This window comes from Quercus suber, unplaced genomic scaffold, assembly GCF_002906115.3.
Source record: "Quercus suber isolate HL8 unplaced genomic scaffold, Cork oak 2.0 scaffold_351, whole genome shotgun sequence".
In the NCBI taxonomy this organism is placed as follows: domain Eukaryota; kingdom Viridiplantae; phylum Streptophyta; class Magnoliopsida; order Fagales; family Fagaceae; genus Quercus; species Quercus suber.
Genome location: NW_027069803.1, coordinates 352,962 through 367,997, shown reverse-complemented (window position 1 = coordinate 367,997; position 15,036 = coordinate 352,962). Strand labels below are relative to the sequence as shown.

Sequence of the window (15,036 nt, the reverse complement as noted above, 5' to 3'; positions counted from 1 at the left end):
CCAAGGTAGTTAAAATATACAAATGATGAAAAGAAAGAAAACGGTTTTTCTCTACAATGAGAAGAAGAAAAATTTTTCTTTTGAGAATCAACGTACATAAAGACTGATTAAGAGATCACACTTCTTGGGCACCATGTGCAATTGAGATGAAGATTAAAGGTATTCTTAAGTCTTGGTTTTGATTTTCACTGCATCAAAGTATGCTTTCTATTCTTTGTTATAGAATTCAAGATTAAATGTTATCTTTTATGAATGAAGTAGATCCGTGATTGTTGCTTCTGCTGTGTGTTTTGTATGAGATGCAAAACCAGATTTTCCAATAGTGAGGTCATATTGGCAACTTTGGCAATAGCGACGGTAGCTCTGAGGTCATACCAGTGACAATCCCGACGAGTTTTTCGTTGGGTTTGCGCATGATAAAAATAAAATTCTTCTTTTTTTATTTTTGATGAACAAAAATGGATAGGGGGTGGCCTAAGTAGGCATCTTCCACCTGACCATAACCAAAGTGCCACCCTACTTGTTGGGACCGCTATATATGGATATAGGAGGTGTTAATATTTGTGAAGCTTCTACCTTATAGCAGGTGGCTGAGTTTGTTGTATCTTGAGACAATTTGCCAAATAACTTCTTTGCACCAGTAATACTACCAAGAGGGTACGAATTGTCTCAAAAAAGTGACATGGTCCACGCCTCAATCCTTGTCACCTACCTTTTGTAATTTTCACCATGAAAATGAAAGGGAAGGTTGAGGTCACCACTTTAAGTGCTAGATGAGGATGTCTAGAACAAGTATCAATATTCTCCACAATTGATTCTTCTCAAATTGTTGGAGAATAGGATAAGCTATACCACAAAAATGGTATATAATAAGTTGCAAAAAGATTTGGGTGATAGAGATTGAGGTGCAAACTAAGTCGCTCCCTTAAGACAATTCGTGTCCTATTAGTAGTATTATTAGTGCATAAAGGTTATTTGGCATGTCGTCCCCAAGATATAATAAGCTCAGCCAACCATTGTACACCTTACAAATTTGCACAAATTTATAAGGTAGAAGCTCCACAAATGTTAACGGCCTCCTATTACCCATAAATAAAAAGGATTTTATTTTTATTGATTTGATGAATGGAAGGAAGTAGGAGAGTGGGTGGCTATGGAAGGAGCTTAGGAAGAAGCTTATTTTTTTGAGTGGTGAAAAGAGATCATGTAATTGTGCTATTTATAAGCTTAGTTTATAAAGAAATCTAAAGTTGTACATAAATGAACATAAGCTTGATAGGGTCATACTTTTATGTAATTGGCATATCCTATAACAAGATGCACTTTACTTATAATTGGATAGTTCTAAGTGGTTTCAAGAATATCATGAAGTACTTTGAAGAAGTATAACAAGTGGTATTATTGAAGATGTAAATATTACTCAAGAAAAAGTACAAGAAAATATCCTATAACAAGACACATTTTACTTGTAATTGAATAGTTCTAAGCGGTTTCAAGAATATCTTGAAGTACTTTGAAGAAGTATAACAAGTGGTATTATTGAAGACATAAATATTACTCAAGAACAAATACAAGAAAAGTTGAAATAGGTTGTCTTGATACCTAGCTCAACATCTTCGTTCTATCGAGCTTTAATGAATCATGATACCTACCTCGATAACTCTTGAGTTATCAAGGTATGTATATTTTGATTTTTCAGATCTGTTTTCGGCCCATGATGACAAGGCTTTTCTAGGGTTTCGTGATCTAGGTTTCCAGACTATATAAAAGCAATATTTTATAGTTGTCATCATACACCCACAGAAAAAAAAAATATATTGAGATACACACTTTTATAAAGTTGCTGCGACTTCTTGTGCGGCGTAGGGTTATGTACCAAGCCACTTTCAGATCTACAAGCGTGGATTGAAGAACTTTGCATCAACAATAACAATCAAGTTGATGTGTAATTAGCCACTGATTGGGATTTGTGTGTAAGAAAAAATTGTCTCATTTGATAACATATCAATTTCATAACTTCATATATGTTATGGTTTAATAAGATGTTACATGTCCTTAAAACATTGGTTCATAGAGAAGTAAGTTCCTAAGTAACTCCAACTTTGATGGGTAAGTGGAAGTTATAGGTACAAGGAATTTGGTCCTTTCTCTACCTATAAAAGAGTCATTCAGCCACCTCATCACATACACTAAATAGTTAAAGAGAAAAAAGGGTCAAGAAAGAGAAACCAATTATATAAGAATTAAGTGTCTTTTATACTAAGACTTGATCTTAAGAAAAGTTCAACAATGGATCAAGGCAAGTTTTATAATTAATTTTTATAGTTGTAAAATCATAATAATTCAAGATTCTAGAATTTATATTATGGTTGTTTAGAATCTAACAACATAAAGAAAACATTTACATGGGGTATCAGAGCTTGTATTTTAGAATTATCATGTTTTCCCATTAAAAGATTTATAAACAATTATAGTTTCTGTTAGGGACATATTTATGTAATTGGTTAATCTTTTGACAAAACGCACTTTATTTGTAATTTGGTAGATCTATGATGGGTTTAGTACTTCAAGAAACAAGTGTTCAAGTTAAGTACTGAAGCCATGCAACTCTGATCAAGAAACAAGTGAAGAATGTGCTGCCCATTAAAACTTGACAGAAGTCTCAACAAAATATTTTCTATTGAGAATTACTACTAAAGCTCAACACAAGCTCAACACAAGTTGTATCTATCAAAAATTACAAAATTAGGTTTTCCAGATCTAATTACACGCATATCCTTGAGTATTTGTGTAGGGTTTCTTCTCTCACAACCCTAAACATATATAAGGATTATTTAAGAGCCGTCACAGTGGATGCAAGGTGTTGTAAAAGAATAATCCATGCATATTGTGACCAGAGGTAGAAATTGCTCTAGTCCATCATATTTTATGTAGAAGCTACTGCGTCTTTATGCCAAGGGTTTTGTAACCAAGTAGCTTCCTGATCTTCACTGTTGATGAATTGAATAACTTTGCAGCCAACATCGTCCTCAAGTTAGTGTGTTAGTCACTTATTGGGATCCGTGCATCATTGGTTAATCACGTACTGGGATTTGTAAATTGAACAGAGAGATTACCGCTACAATACAAGTCCAATTGGGTATTGGAGTAAGGGTTCAACTGTAAGTTGGTATTGGGTACTAGGGTTCCTTTTACTTGTAACCGCTTGTGATTGATAATAGTGAATTCTCAAAAATGGTGACCTTAAATTCACCCAGTAAGGTTTTGCCTCGATGGTTTTTCCCATTGGTAAACAGATCACCTGTATTAAATTTAATTTCCATTGCATTTAGTTATTTAGTGATTTGTTTGTGCTACCACGCTATTGCATGTAATTTGACTAATTAATTAACTTGGGTAATTAATTAATTTGCTAAGGGGTCAATTCATTTTAACCCAATAGTTTCCATTATAATTATTGTGATTTTGGATTTGTGAAAGCAATTAACATCTTCTATATGATCATGTTCAAGTTTGGATAATATGAAATTTGTTTTTCCATTAGTTAATAACTTTGGGGCATTACAAATTTCTAAGATATTTGGTTCTAGTCTATTTAATTGTTTGTTTAAAGATTAACAACTTTAATGTTTAATGTTAAAAACTCAAATCTTAAATTGAGAATATAATATCATCTGACATTCATGAATAGTTATGGTATAAACTCTTTTATACTTTGAGATTATCAGTTATTGTTCTTTATTAATTTTTCCGCCTTATGTTCACTCTTTTAAATGCAATGAATGTTAAATTGCTGAATTTAGTCTATTTAATGTTGTAATAAACTACTAATATTATCAAGACTATAACTTACTATTCTATCAAGTATTTCATTGATGTCTTTTATGAAAGAAGTGACTTATTTGTTTCGATGTAAACATGTATAGCACAAACGTTTACATCTATATTGCTATAATGTATACCATTAATTTGATATTTATATATGCAAAGCCATTAATTTTGATTTGGAGTCTATATTTTGATATGTATTGGTAGTCACCAAGGGGGCCCAATCAAAAAGATGCATAGATAACAAGTCAAAATAACTAAAATTTAACACATATTCCCTAGTGTTAAAAATTAGTGACTTCGCAAATCACAATTTTTTAATCACAAGAATATTAGGTTGGCCCAAAGGTGCACCACTTTCAAGTGATTAATAAATTGGAATAGGATAGTTGATGGATATTCATGGTTGATATTGGAACGAATACCCAAAGGTAACGGACCAACTTAATTATGAATATTTGATTAATTAATCCTATTAGGTGAAAGGGAATCGCAATAATTATTTAATAGTTTACCATAAGAATAGCCCAAAGGTGATCACGGAAATACTATTTACCATTGTTTAAATATGTGTTTCATTTTGGTTTATTGTTCCTTAATTGATAACTCTTAGCACTAATGTAGTAAGCATATATTATTACTTTGTTTGCAGTATTAGTCCCTATTTCACTACATTCGCATACTTCATCTATTCCCATGCTAAATGGAATAAACTTCTCTAATTGGAAAGAATAGGTTGAGTTTCACCTCGATGTACTGGATCTTGATATAGCACTTGGATATGAGAAACTGTATACTCTTACTAATACAAGCAGTGGGGAAGAAAAGGCTTTGTACAAAGCATAGACTAAGTATTATATTTATGCGAATGGCCATAGCAAATTATATCAAGACAACACTTTCTAAAACTGACAGTGCAAAAGAATTCCTTTCAAATGTGGAAGACCGTTTCAAAACAGTTGACAAATCCCTTACAGGGACATTAATGGCTAAACTTATCACCATGAAATTTGATGGTAAGCGTGTGATACAGGAGCATGCCATTGAAATGACTAATTTGGCTGCTCAATTACAGACTCTAGGGATGAATGTGGATGAGTTTTTTCTCGTTCAATTTATATTGAATTCCTTACCTCCTCAATATGGGCCATTTCAAATTAATTACAACACTATGAAAGATAAGTGGAATGTAAATCAATTGGCCATTATGCTTAATCAAGAAGAGGCAAGACTCAATCAACTTGAGTAACATTCAATTCATCTCATAAATCAAGAAGCTAAAAGAAAATGGAGGAAGCATAAAAAAGGCTTAAATCATGGATCATGCAAAGCAAGTGATCCTAATCCAGCTGGTCAGCCTCAAAAGAAGGAAAATGGCAATTATAAATGTCACTTCTGTAAAAAGTTTGGACATTTTAAGAAAGATTGCCCAAAAAGTAGGCAATGGTTCAAAAGAAAAGGTAAATCTTTAATTAAAGGTTATATTTATGTATGTTTCGAATCAAACCTAACTAAAGTTCCCTCTCATACTTGGTGGCTTGATTCTGGGGCTACTACTCATATTTCAAAACGATGCAAGGATTTCTTTCAATCCAGACCATAAATCCAAATGAAATTGTTGTTCCAACAATTGTTGAACAGCCAAACAATGTTGAACAACAAATTAATGAACCACTACTCCATAATAAGATGCTCACCAATGAACATGTGGTAGAAGAACCACAAGAACTAGTATTAAGAAGATCTCAAGAAGAAAGAAAGTCTGCTATTTCTGATGATTATATGGTTTATCTACATAAATCTAATTTTGATATAGGAACAAGTAAGGATCCGATTTCATTTTCACAAGCCATAAAAAGTGTTGATTCTATTAAATGGATGGATGCCATGAAAGATGAAATGAAATTAATGAACTAAAATAAAGTCTAGGATCTCGTCAAATTTCCTAAAGGATACAAGAAAGTTGGAAGTAAATGGGTCTTTAAGACCAAGCGTGACTCTAAGGGCAATATCAAACGATTAAAAGCTAGACTTGTGGCCAAATGTTTCACTAAAAAAGAAGGCATTGATTACTAAGAGACCTTTTCCCCTGTATCCAAGAAGGACTCACTTAGAATCATTTTGGCATTGGTAGCTCATTATGATTTGGAGTTGCACCAAATGGATGTAAAAACTGCTTTCCTAAATGGGAGTTTAGAAGAGGATGTATATATAGGTCGACCTGAAGGTTTCTCCATTAAGGGTAAGGAACACTTAGCTTGCAAACTTAAGAAATCAATATATGGACTTAAACAAGCTTCCCGACAATGGTATCTTAAGTTTAATGATACCATTACATCTTTTGGATTTAAGGAAAATACTATTGATTGGTGTATTTATTTGAAGGTTAGTGGGAGTAAGTTTATATTTTTAATTTTGTATGTTGATGATATTTTGCATGCTAGTAATGATCTTGACTTATCGCATGAAACCAAGAAGTTTCACTCTAAGAACTTTGAAATGAAAGATATGGGTAAGGCAACTTATGTGATAGGAATATAAATATTCTGGAATAAATCACGTGGACTGTTAGGGTTGTCTCAGAAAGCATATATTGTAAAAGTTCTAAAAAGATTCAATATGAAGAAATGTTCTACTAGGGTTGTCCCAATTCAAAAGGGGGGACGAATTCAGCCTTATGCACTGCCCACAAAATGAATGGGAATGGAAACAAATGAGAGGAATTCCTTATGCTTCTACAGTAGGAAGTTTAATGTATGCCCAAACATACACAAAGCTCGACATCAGCTTTGTAGCTGGTATGCTAGGAAGATACCAAAGCAATCTAGGATTGGATCATTGGAAAGCTGCAAAGAAAGTGATGAGGTACTTACAAGGCACAAAGGATTACATGCTCACATTTAAGAGATATGATAATCTTGAGGTCATTGGTTACTCAAATTCAGATTTTGCTGGATGTGTTGATAGTAGAAAGTCCACTTTTGGTTATTTGTTCATGTTAGCTGTGTTAGGTCACAATCTGAATGAGCCCTTGTGATTAACCCTAATTAATTAATTAATTAGCCAAGTTATTAATTAATCAATTTAACATGCAAATATGTGGAAGCACAAACAAATCACCAAATACTAAATATGCAGCGGAAAAAAATAAATGACACGGTGATTTGTTTACAAATAGGGAAAACCCTAACGGCAAAAACCCCACCGAGTGATTTTCAGGTCACCACTCCCGAAACTCCACTATTATCAAATCAAGCGGTTACAAGAAAGGAATCCCAAGTACCTTACCAACCTACAGTTGAACCCTTACTTAGCACAGAAGACTCTGAACAAGTGTCTGAGACCCAATCCTCCACAAATACATCATTCTCATCAACTTGGGCTGAAGACACCTCCACAACATCTGGACACTTCAAGGGGACCAAGGCCAATTGGGTTTGCTCTTCCAATACCTCTGTGACTTCACCTGGGGGCAGAGAAATCTGAATCGGAACCGCCACTCTTCTTCCATCTCGAAGTTCAAGCACCCACTGTTCTGAATTCCCCCACTTCTTGCTAACGTTGCCAGTATTCTCCTGAAGTATCAAACGGATGTCTTGGTGCAATTTCTCTTCACCATCGGAGGTTTTTGCTGACTCATCGGACTCATCTGGTTCATCGGAGCTGCGGACCGCTGTATCGGACTCATCGGAGCTGAGAATCTCATTATCGGGCTCATCGGCGCCGAGAAGGTCACTACCGGCACCGTCGGAGACTTTCATCGACTGGGCTAGCCTCAACAAGCTTTGGGAATCAGCTGGATGTAGCTCAGAGTTAGGATCCACATCGCCTCTGCGAGGGTCGCTGACTGAGCTCGTCGAAGCAGAAATCAAGTGATATGGCTGGGTCTTGCCATTTTGAAGTATTTGCTTTGGTTTGGGTCGCCAGACTGTGATGGGCTTGGGGTTAAATTTGGGCTTTGCATTGAAGGGAGCTGTGGGTTTAAACTGGCTTATATCTTCGGGCTTAACGTTTTGGTCCTTTCTCTACCTATAAAAGAGTCATTCAGCCACCTCATCACATACACTAAATAGTTAAAGAGAAAAAAGGGTCAAGAAAGAGAAACCAATTATATAAGAATTAAGTGTCTTTTATACTAAGACTTGATCTTAAGAAAAGTTCAACAATGGATCAAGGCAAGTTTTATAATTAATTTTTATAGTTGTAAAATCATAATAATTCAAGATCCTAGAATTTATATTATGGTTGTTTAGAATCTAACAACATAAAGAAAACATTTACATGGGGTATCAGAGCTTGTATTTTAGAATTATCATGTTTTCCCATTAAAAGATTTATAAACAATTATAGTTTCTGTTAGGGACATATTTATGTAATTGGTTAATCTTTTGACAAAACGCACTTTATTTGTAATTTGGTAGATCTATGATGGGTTTAGTACTTCAAGAAACAAGTGTTCAAGTTAAGTACTGAAGCCATGCAACTCTGATCAAGAAACAAGTGAAGAATGTGCTGCCCATTAAAACTTGACAGAAGTCTCAACAAAATATTTTCTATTGAGAATTACTACTAAAGCTCAACACAAGCTCAACACAAGTTGTATCTATCAAAAATTACAAAATTAGGTTTTCCAGATCTAATTACACGCATATCCTTGAGTATTTGTGTAGGGTTTCTTCTCTCACAACCCTAAACATATATAAGGATTATTTAAGAGCCGTCACAGTGGATGCAAGGTGTTGTAAAAGAATAATCCATGCATATTGTGACCAGAGGTAGAAATTGCTCTAGTCCATCATATTTTATGTAGAAGCTACTGCGTCTTTATGCCAAGGGTTTTGTAACCAAGTAGCTTCCTGATCTTCACTGTTGATGAATTGAATAACTTTGCAGCCAACATCGTCCTCAAGTTAGTGTGTTAGTCACTTATTGGGATCCGTGCATCATTGGTTAATCACGTACTGGGATTTGTAAATTGAACAGAGAGATTACCGCTACAATACAAGTCCAATTGGGTATTGGAGTAAGGGTTCAACTGTAAGTTGGTATTGGGTACTAGGGTTCCTTTTACTTGTAACCGCTTGTGATTGATAATAGTGAATTCTCAAAAATGGTGACCTTAAATTCACCCAGTAAGGTTTTGCCTCGATGGTTTTTCCCATTGGTAAACAGATCACCTGTATTAAATTTAATTTCCATTGCATTTAGTTATTTAGTGATTTGTTTGTGCTACCACGCTATTGCATGTAATTTGACTAATTAATTAACTTGGGTAATTAATTAATTTGCTAAGGGGTCAATTCATTTTAACCCAATAGTTTCCATTATAATTATTGTGATTTTGGATTTGTGAAAGCAATTAACATCTTCTATATGATCATGTTCAAGTTTGGATAATATGAAATTTGTTTTTCCATTAGTTAATAACTTTGGGGCATTACAAATTTCTAAGATATTTGGTTCTAGTCTATTTAATTGTTTGTTTAAAGATTAACAACTTTAATGTTTAATGTTAAAAACTCAAATCTTAAATTGAGAATATAATATCATCTGACATTCATGAATAGTTATGGTATAAACTCTTTTATACTTTGAGATTATCAGTTATTGTTCTTTATTAATTTTTCCGCCTTATGTTCACTCTTTTAAATGCAATGAATGTTAAATTGCTGAATTTAGTCTATTTAGTGTTGTAATAAACTACTAAAATTATCAAGACTATAACTTACTATTCTATCAAGTATTTCATTGATGTCTTTTATGAAAGAAGTGACTTATTTGTTTCGATGTAAACATGTATAGCACAAACGTTTACATCTATATTGCTATAATGTATACCATTAATTTGATATTTATATATGCAAAGCCATTAATTTTGATTTGGAGTCTATATTTTGATATGTATTGGTAGTCACCAAGGGGGCCCAATCAAAAAGATGCATAGATAACAAGTCAAAATAACTAAAATTTAACACATATTCCCTAGTGTTAAAAATTAGTGACTTCGCAAATCACAATTTTTTAATCACAAGAATATTAGGTTGGCCCAAAGGTGCACCACTTTCAAGTGATTAATAAATTGGAATAGGATAGTTGATGGATATTCATGGTTGATATTGGAACGAATACCCAAAGGTAACGGACCAACTTAATTATGAATATTTGATTAATTAATCCTATTAGGTGAAAGGGAATCGCAATAATTATTTAATAGTTTACCATAAGAATAGCCCAAAGGTGATCACGGAAATACTATTTACCATTGTTTAAATATGTGTTTCATTTTGGTTTATTGTTCCTTAATTGATAACTCTTAGCACTAATGTAGTAAGCATATATTATTACTTTGTTTGCAGTATTAGTCCCTATTTCACTACATTCGCATACTTCATCTATTCCCATGCTAAATGGAATAAACTTCTCTAATTGGAAAGAATAGGTTGAGTTTCACCTCGATGTACTGGATCTTGATATAGCACTTGGATATGAGAAACTGTATACTCTTACTAATACAAGCAGTGGGGAAGAAAAGGCTTTGTACAAAGCATAGACTAAGTATTATATTTATGCGAATGGCCATAGCAAATTATATCAAGACAACACTTTCTAAAACTGACAGTGCAAAAGAATTCCTTTCAAATGTGGAAGAACGTTTCAAAACAGTTGACAAATCCCTTACAGGGACATTAATGGCTAAACTTATCACCATGAAATTTGATGGTAAGCGTGTGATACAGGAGCATGCCATTGAAATGACTAATTTGGCTGCTCAATTACAGACTCTAGGGATGAATGTGGATGAGTTTTTTCTCGTTCAATTTATATTGAATTCCTTACCTCCTCAATATGGGCCATTTCAAATTAATTACAACACTATGAAAGATAAGTGGAATGTAAATCAATTGGCCATTATGCTTAATCAAGAAGAGGCAAGACTCAATCAACTTGAGTAACATTCAATTCATCTCATAAATCAAGAAGCTAAAAGAAAATGGAGGAAGCATAAAAAAGGCTTAAATCATGGATCATGCAAAGCAAGTGATCCTAATCCAGCTGGTCAGCCTCAAAAGAAGGAAAATGGCAATTATAAATGTCACTTTTGTAAAAAGTTTGGACATTTTAAGAAAGATTGCCCAAAAAGTAGGCAATGGTTCAAAAGAAAAGGTAAATCTTTAATTAAAGGTTATATTTATGTATGTTTCGAATCAAACCTAACTAAAGTTCCCTCTCATACTTGGTGGCTTGATTCTGGGGCTACTACTCATATTTCAAAACGATGCAAGGATTTCTTTCAATCCAGACCATAAATCCAAATGAAATTGTTGTTCCAACAATTGTTGAACAGCCAAACAATGTTGAACAACAAATTAATGAACCACTACTCCATAATAAGATGCTCACCAATGAACATGTGGTAGAAGAACCACAAGAACTAGTATTAAGAAGATCTCAAGAAGAAAGAAAGTCTGCTATTTCTGATGATTATATGGTTTATCTACATAAATCTAATTTTGATATAGGAACAAGTAAGGATCCGATTTCATTTTCACAAGCCATAAAAAGTGTTGATTCTATTAAATGGATGGATGCCATGAAAGATGAAATGAAATCAATGAACTAAAATAAAGTCTAGGATCTCGTCAAATTTCCTAAAGGATACAAGAAAGTTGGAAGTAAATGGGTCTTTAAGACCAAGCGTGACTCTAAGGGCAATATCAAACGATTAAAAGCTAGACTTGTGGCCAAATGTTTCACTAAAAAAGAAGGCATTGATTACTAAGAGACCTTTTCCCCTGTATCCAAGAAGGACTCACTTAGAATCATTTTGGCATTGGTAGCTCATTATGATTTGGAGTTGCACCAAATGGATGTAAAAACTGCTTTCCTAAATGGGAGTTTAGAAGAGGATGTATATATAGGTCGACCTGAAGGTTTCTCCATTAAGGGTAAGGAACACTTAGCTTGCAAACTTAAGAAATCAATATATGGACTTAAACAAGCTTCCCGACAATGGTATCTTAAGTTTAATGATACCATTACATCTTTTGGATTTAAGGAAAATACTATTGATTGGTGTATTTATTTGAAGGTTAGTGGGAGTAAGTTTATATTTTTAATTTTGTATGTTGATGATATTTTGCATGCTAGTAATGATCTTGACTTATCGCATGAAACCAAGAAGTTTCACTCTAAGAACTTTGAAATGAAAGATATGGGTAAGGCAACTTATGTGATAGGAATATAAATATTCTGGAATAAATCACGTGGACTGTTAGGGTTGTCTCAGAAAGCATATATTGTAAAAGTTCTAAAAAGATTCAATATGAAGAAATGTTCTACTAGGGTTGTCCCAATTCAAAAGGGGGGACGAATTCAGCCTTATGCACTGCCCACAAAATGAATGGGAATGGAAACAAATGAGAGGAATTCCTTATGCTTCTACAGTAGGAAGTTTAATGTATGCCCAAACATACACAAAGCTCGACATCAGCTTTGTAGCTGGTATGCTAGGAAGATACCAAAGCAATCTAGGATTGGATCATTGGAAAGCTGCAAAGAAAGTGATGAGGTACTTACAAGGCACAAAGGATTACATGCTCACATTTAAGAGATATGATAATCTTGAGGTCATTGGTTACTCAAATTCAGATTTTGCTGGATGTGTTGATAGTAGAAAGTCCACTTTTGGTTATTTGTTCATGTTAGCTGTGTTAGGTCACAATCTGAATGAGCCCTTGTGATTAACCCTAATTAATTAATTAATTAGCCAAGTTATTAATTAATCAATTTAACATGCAAATATGTGGAAGCACAAACAAATCACCAAATACTAAATATGCAGCGGAAAAAAATAAATGACACGGTGATTTGTTTACAAATAGGGAAAACCCTAACGGCAAAAACCCCACCGAGTGATTTTCAGGTCACCACTCCCGAAACTCCACTATTATCAAATCAAGCGGTTACAAGAAAGGAATCCCAAGTACCTTACCAACCTACAGTTGAACCCTTACTCCAATACCCAATTGGACTTGATCTGTAGTGACAGTCTCCACCTTTGATGCACGGCTCCCAAATACGTGACTAACCAATGCGCGGATCCAAGTACGCGAGTTCAGAACACCAACTTGAGGAAGAATGGTTGGCTGCAAAGTTCTTCAGTTCATCCACATGATGAATAGCAGGAAGATGCTTGGTTACAAAACCCTATGGTGCAAATACACAGCAACTTCTTGATGGAAGATGAACTAGGTCAAGAACCTTGTCTGTTGAGCACAATTTGCATAAACAGAGATTGCTCAATGATAATACAACTTGTGTCGCCCAAAACGGCTCTTAAAATAATCATTTTATATGTTTAGGGTTAGAAGAAAAGAAAGCCTAAAAACATATTCACGAATCCCAAGAAAATCAAAATTGGAATTCTGACTTTTTAATTCTCGACAGATAGCAGGTGTCGAGGTAGCTATCGAGAGGTGTCGAGCTTTAAAAATTCTGCACTTCAACTTGCTTTCTCTTGGACAGACTTGATGACTTCAACACTTGACCTTGAAACATTGTTTCTTGAAGTATTAAAAACACCTAGAACTACCCAATTACAAGCAGAGTGCGTTTTGTCAAAGGATTAGCCAATTTACATAACTAAGTGACATATGTTCTTAATCAAGTTAAAACATATATGTCCTAACAAGCTGGAGGAGCAATATCATGGAAAAGTTCAAAAAAAACTATCACTGCTACATTCAATATAGAAGCTAAATTTGTGGCATGCTTTAAGGCAACAGTTCATGAATTGTGGTTGTGGAATTTTATCTCAGGACTTGGAATTTTTAACTCTATTTCCAAGCCACTGAGAATTTATTGTGATAATTCTGTAACTTTGTTTTTTTTTTTTTTAAACAATAAGTATTTTAATGGTGCAAAACACATGGAATTGAAATAACTTACTGTTAAGGAAGAAGTTCATAAACAACAAGTGTCAATAGAGCACATAAGCACATAGATAATGATTGCAAATCCATTGACAAAAGGGTTACCTCTTAAGACATTTAAGGAACATGTTGATCGAATGGGTCTTGAACGTTAAACATGATGGTTGTTATTTTAATGTTACTTTATGCTTTTGACACTTAGAGATCTCATTAAATGTGTTTCTAATTATTCCTATTTTATTTTATGTACGTACATATATGATGATGAATGAATAATAATATGAATAGTCTCTAACAAAAGAGACATTATTGTTGGACCTTTTAAGTCACTTCTCATTGATAGGCTATATTAAGCAAGTTGCTAGTGTTGTAGTGCATGGAAGGAACTATGTCGTATAATTGATATGGAACTGCCATGGCTCGCATTAGTAGGTTGTTTAATTATAGTGTTATGATAACCAATTTAAAGTAAGAGGATGTGTACCATTGTGCACCTAATAGTTAATCTTATTAAGCCTTGACGTAAGTTATCATATGGGCCAAGTGAGAGAATGTAAGAATAAATTGCCCCATTTGATAATGTATCCATTTGATAACTTCATATATGTTATGGTTTAATAAGATGTTACATGTCCTTGAAACATTGGTTAATGGAGAAGTAAGTTTCCTAAGTAACTCTAACTTTGATGGGCAAGTGGAGGTTATGGGTACAAGGAATTTGGTCCTCTCTCTACCTATAAAAGAGATATTCTGCTACCTCATCACATACATTGAATAGTTAAAGAGAAAAAATGGGTCAAGAGACAGAAAAAGAAAAGTTCAGCAATGGATCAAGGTAAGCTTTATAATTAATTTGTGTAGTTGTGAAATTATGATAATTCAAGATCCTAGAATTTATATTATGATTATTTATAACCTAACAACATAAAGAAAACATTTACATTGTGCAAAAAAGAAGCCTCAGCAAGATCAAATCTAATTGGAGATTAGCATAAAAGTTCAACTTTAGGTTGTTATTTTGGGAAAAGACGGGTATGAGTAAGATTCCTTATACTTGTAACCACTTGTTCTTGATTAGCAAATTATTTGAAAGTGATGACCTAAAATTTACCCAATGAGGTTTTCGCCTATGAAAGTTTTCCTCATTTGTCAAGAAATCATTGTGTCAATTTAGTTTCCGTTGCACACTAGTTTAGATTAGTGATTTGTTTGTAGCTTCATGATATTGTATGTAATTTGAAATTTTAATTAATTTGAGAAATTGAATTAATTAATC

At 33.7% G+C, this 15,036-nt stretch overlaps 2 protein-coding genes across 2 annotated transcripts; both read left to right on the top strand.

The window, feature by feature from the left end:
• Positions 1-4,696: 4,696 nt before the first annotated feature.
• On the top strand, positions 4,697-5,077 carry LOC112036682 (uncharacterized). Its single transcript, XM_024069513.1, has one exon. The coding sequence runs from the start codon at positions 4,697-4,699 to the stop codon at positions 5,075-5,077; it is 381 nt and encodes a 126-aa protein (XP_023925281.1).
• Positions 5,078-10,400: 5,323 nt separating this feature from the next.
• LOC136061771 (uncharacterized) lies at positions 10,401-10,781 on the top strand. The gene has a single exon (XM_065760034.1). The coding sequence runs from the start codon at positions 10,401-10,403 to the stop codon at positions 10,779-10,781; it is 381 nt and encodes a 126-aa protein (XP_065616106.1).
• The last annotated feature ends 4,255 nt before the right edge of the window (positions 10,782-15,036 follow it).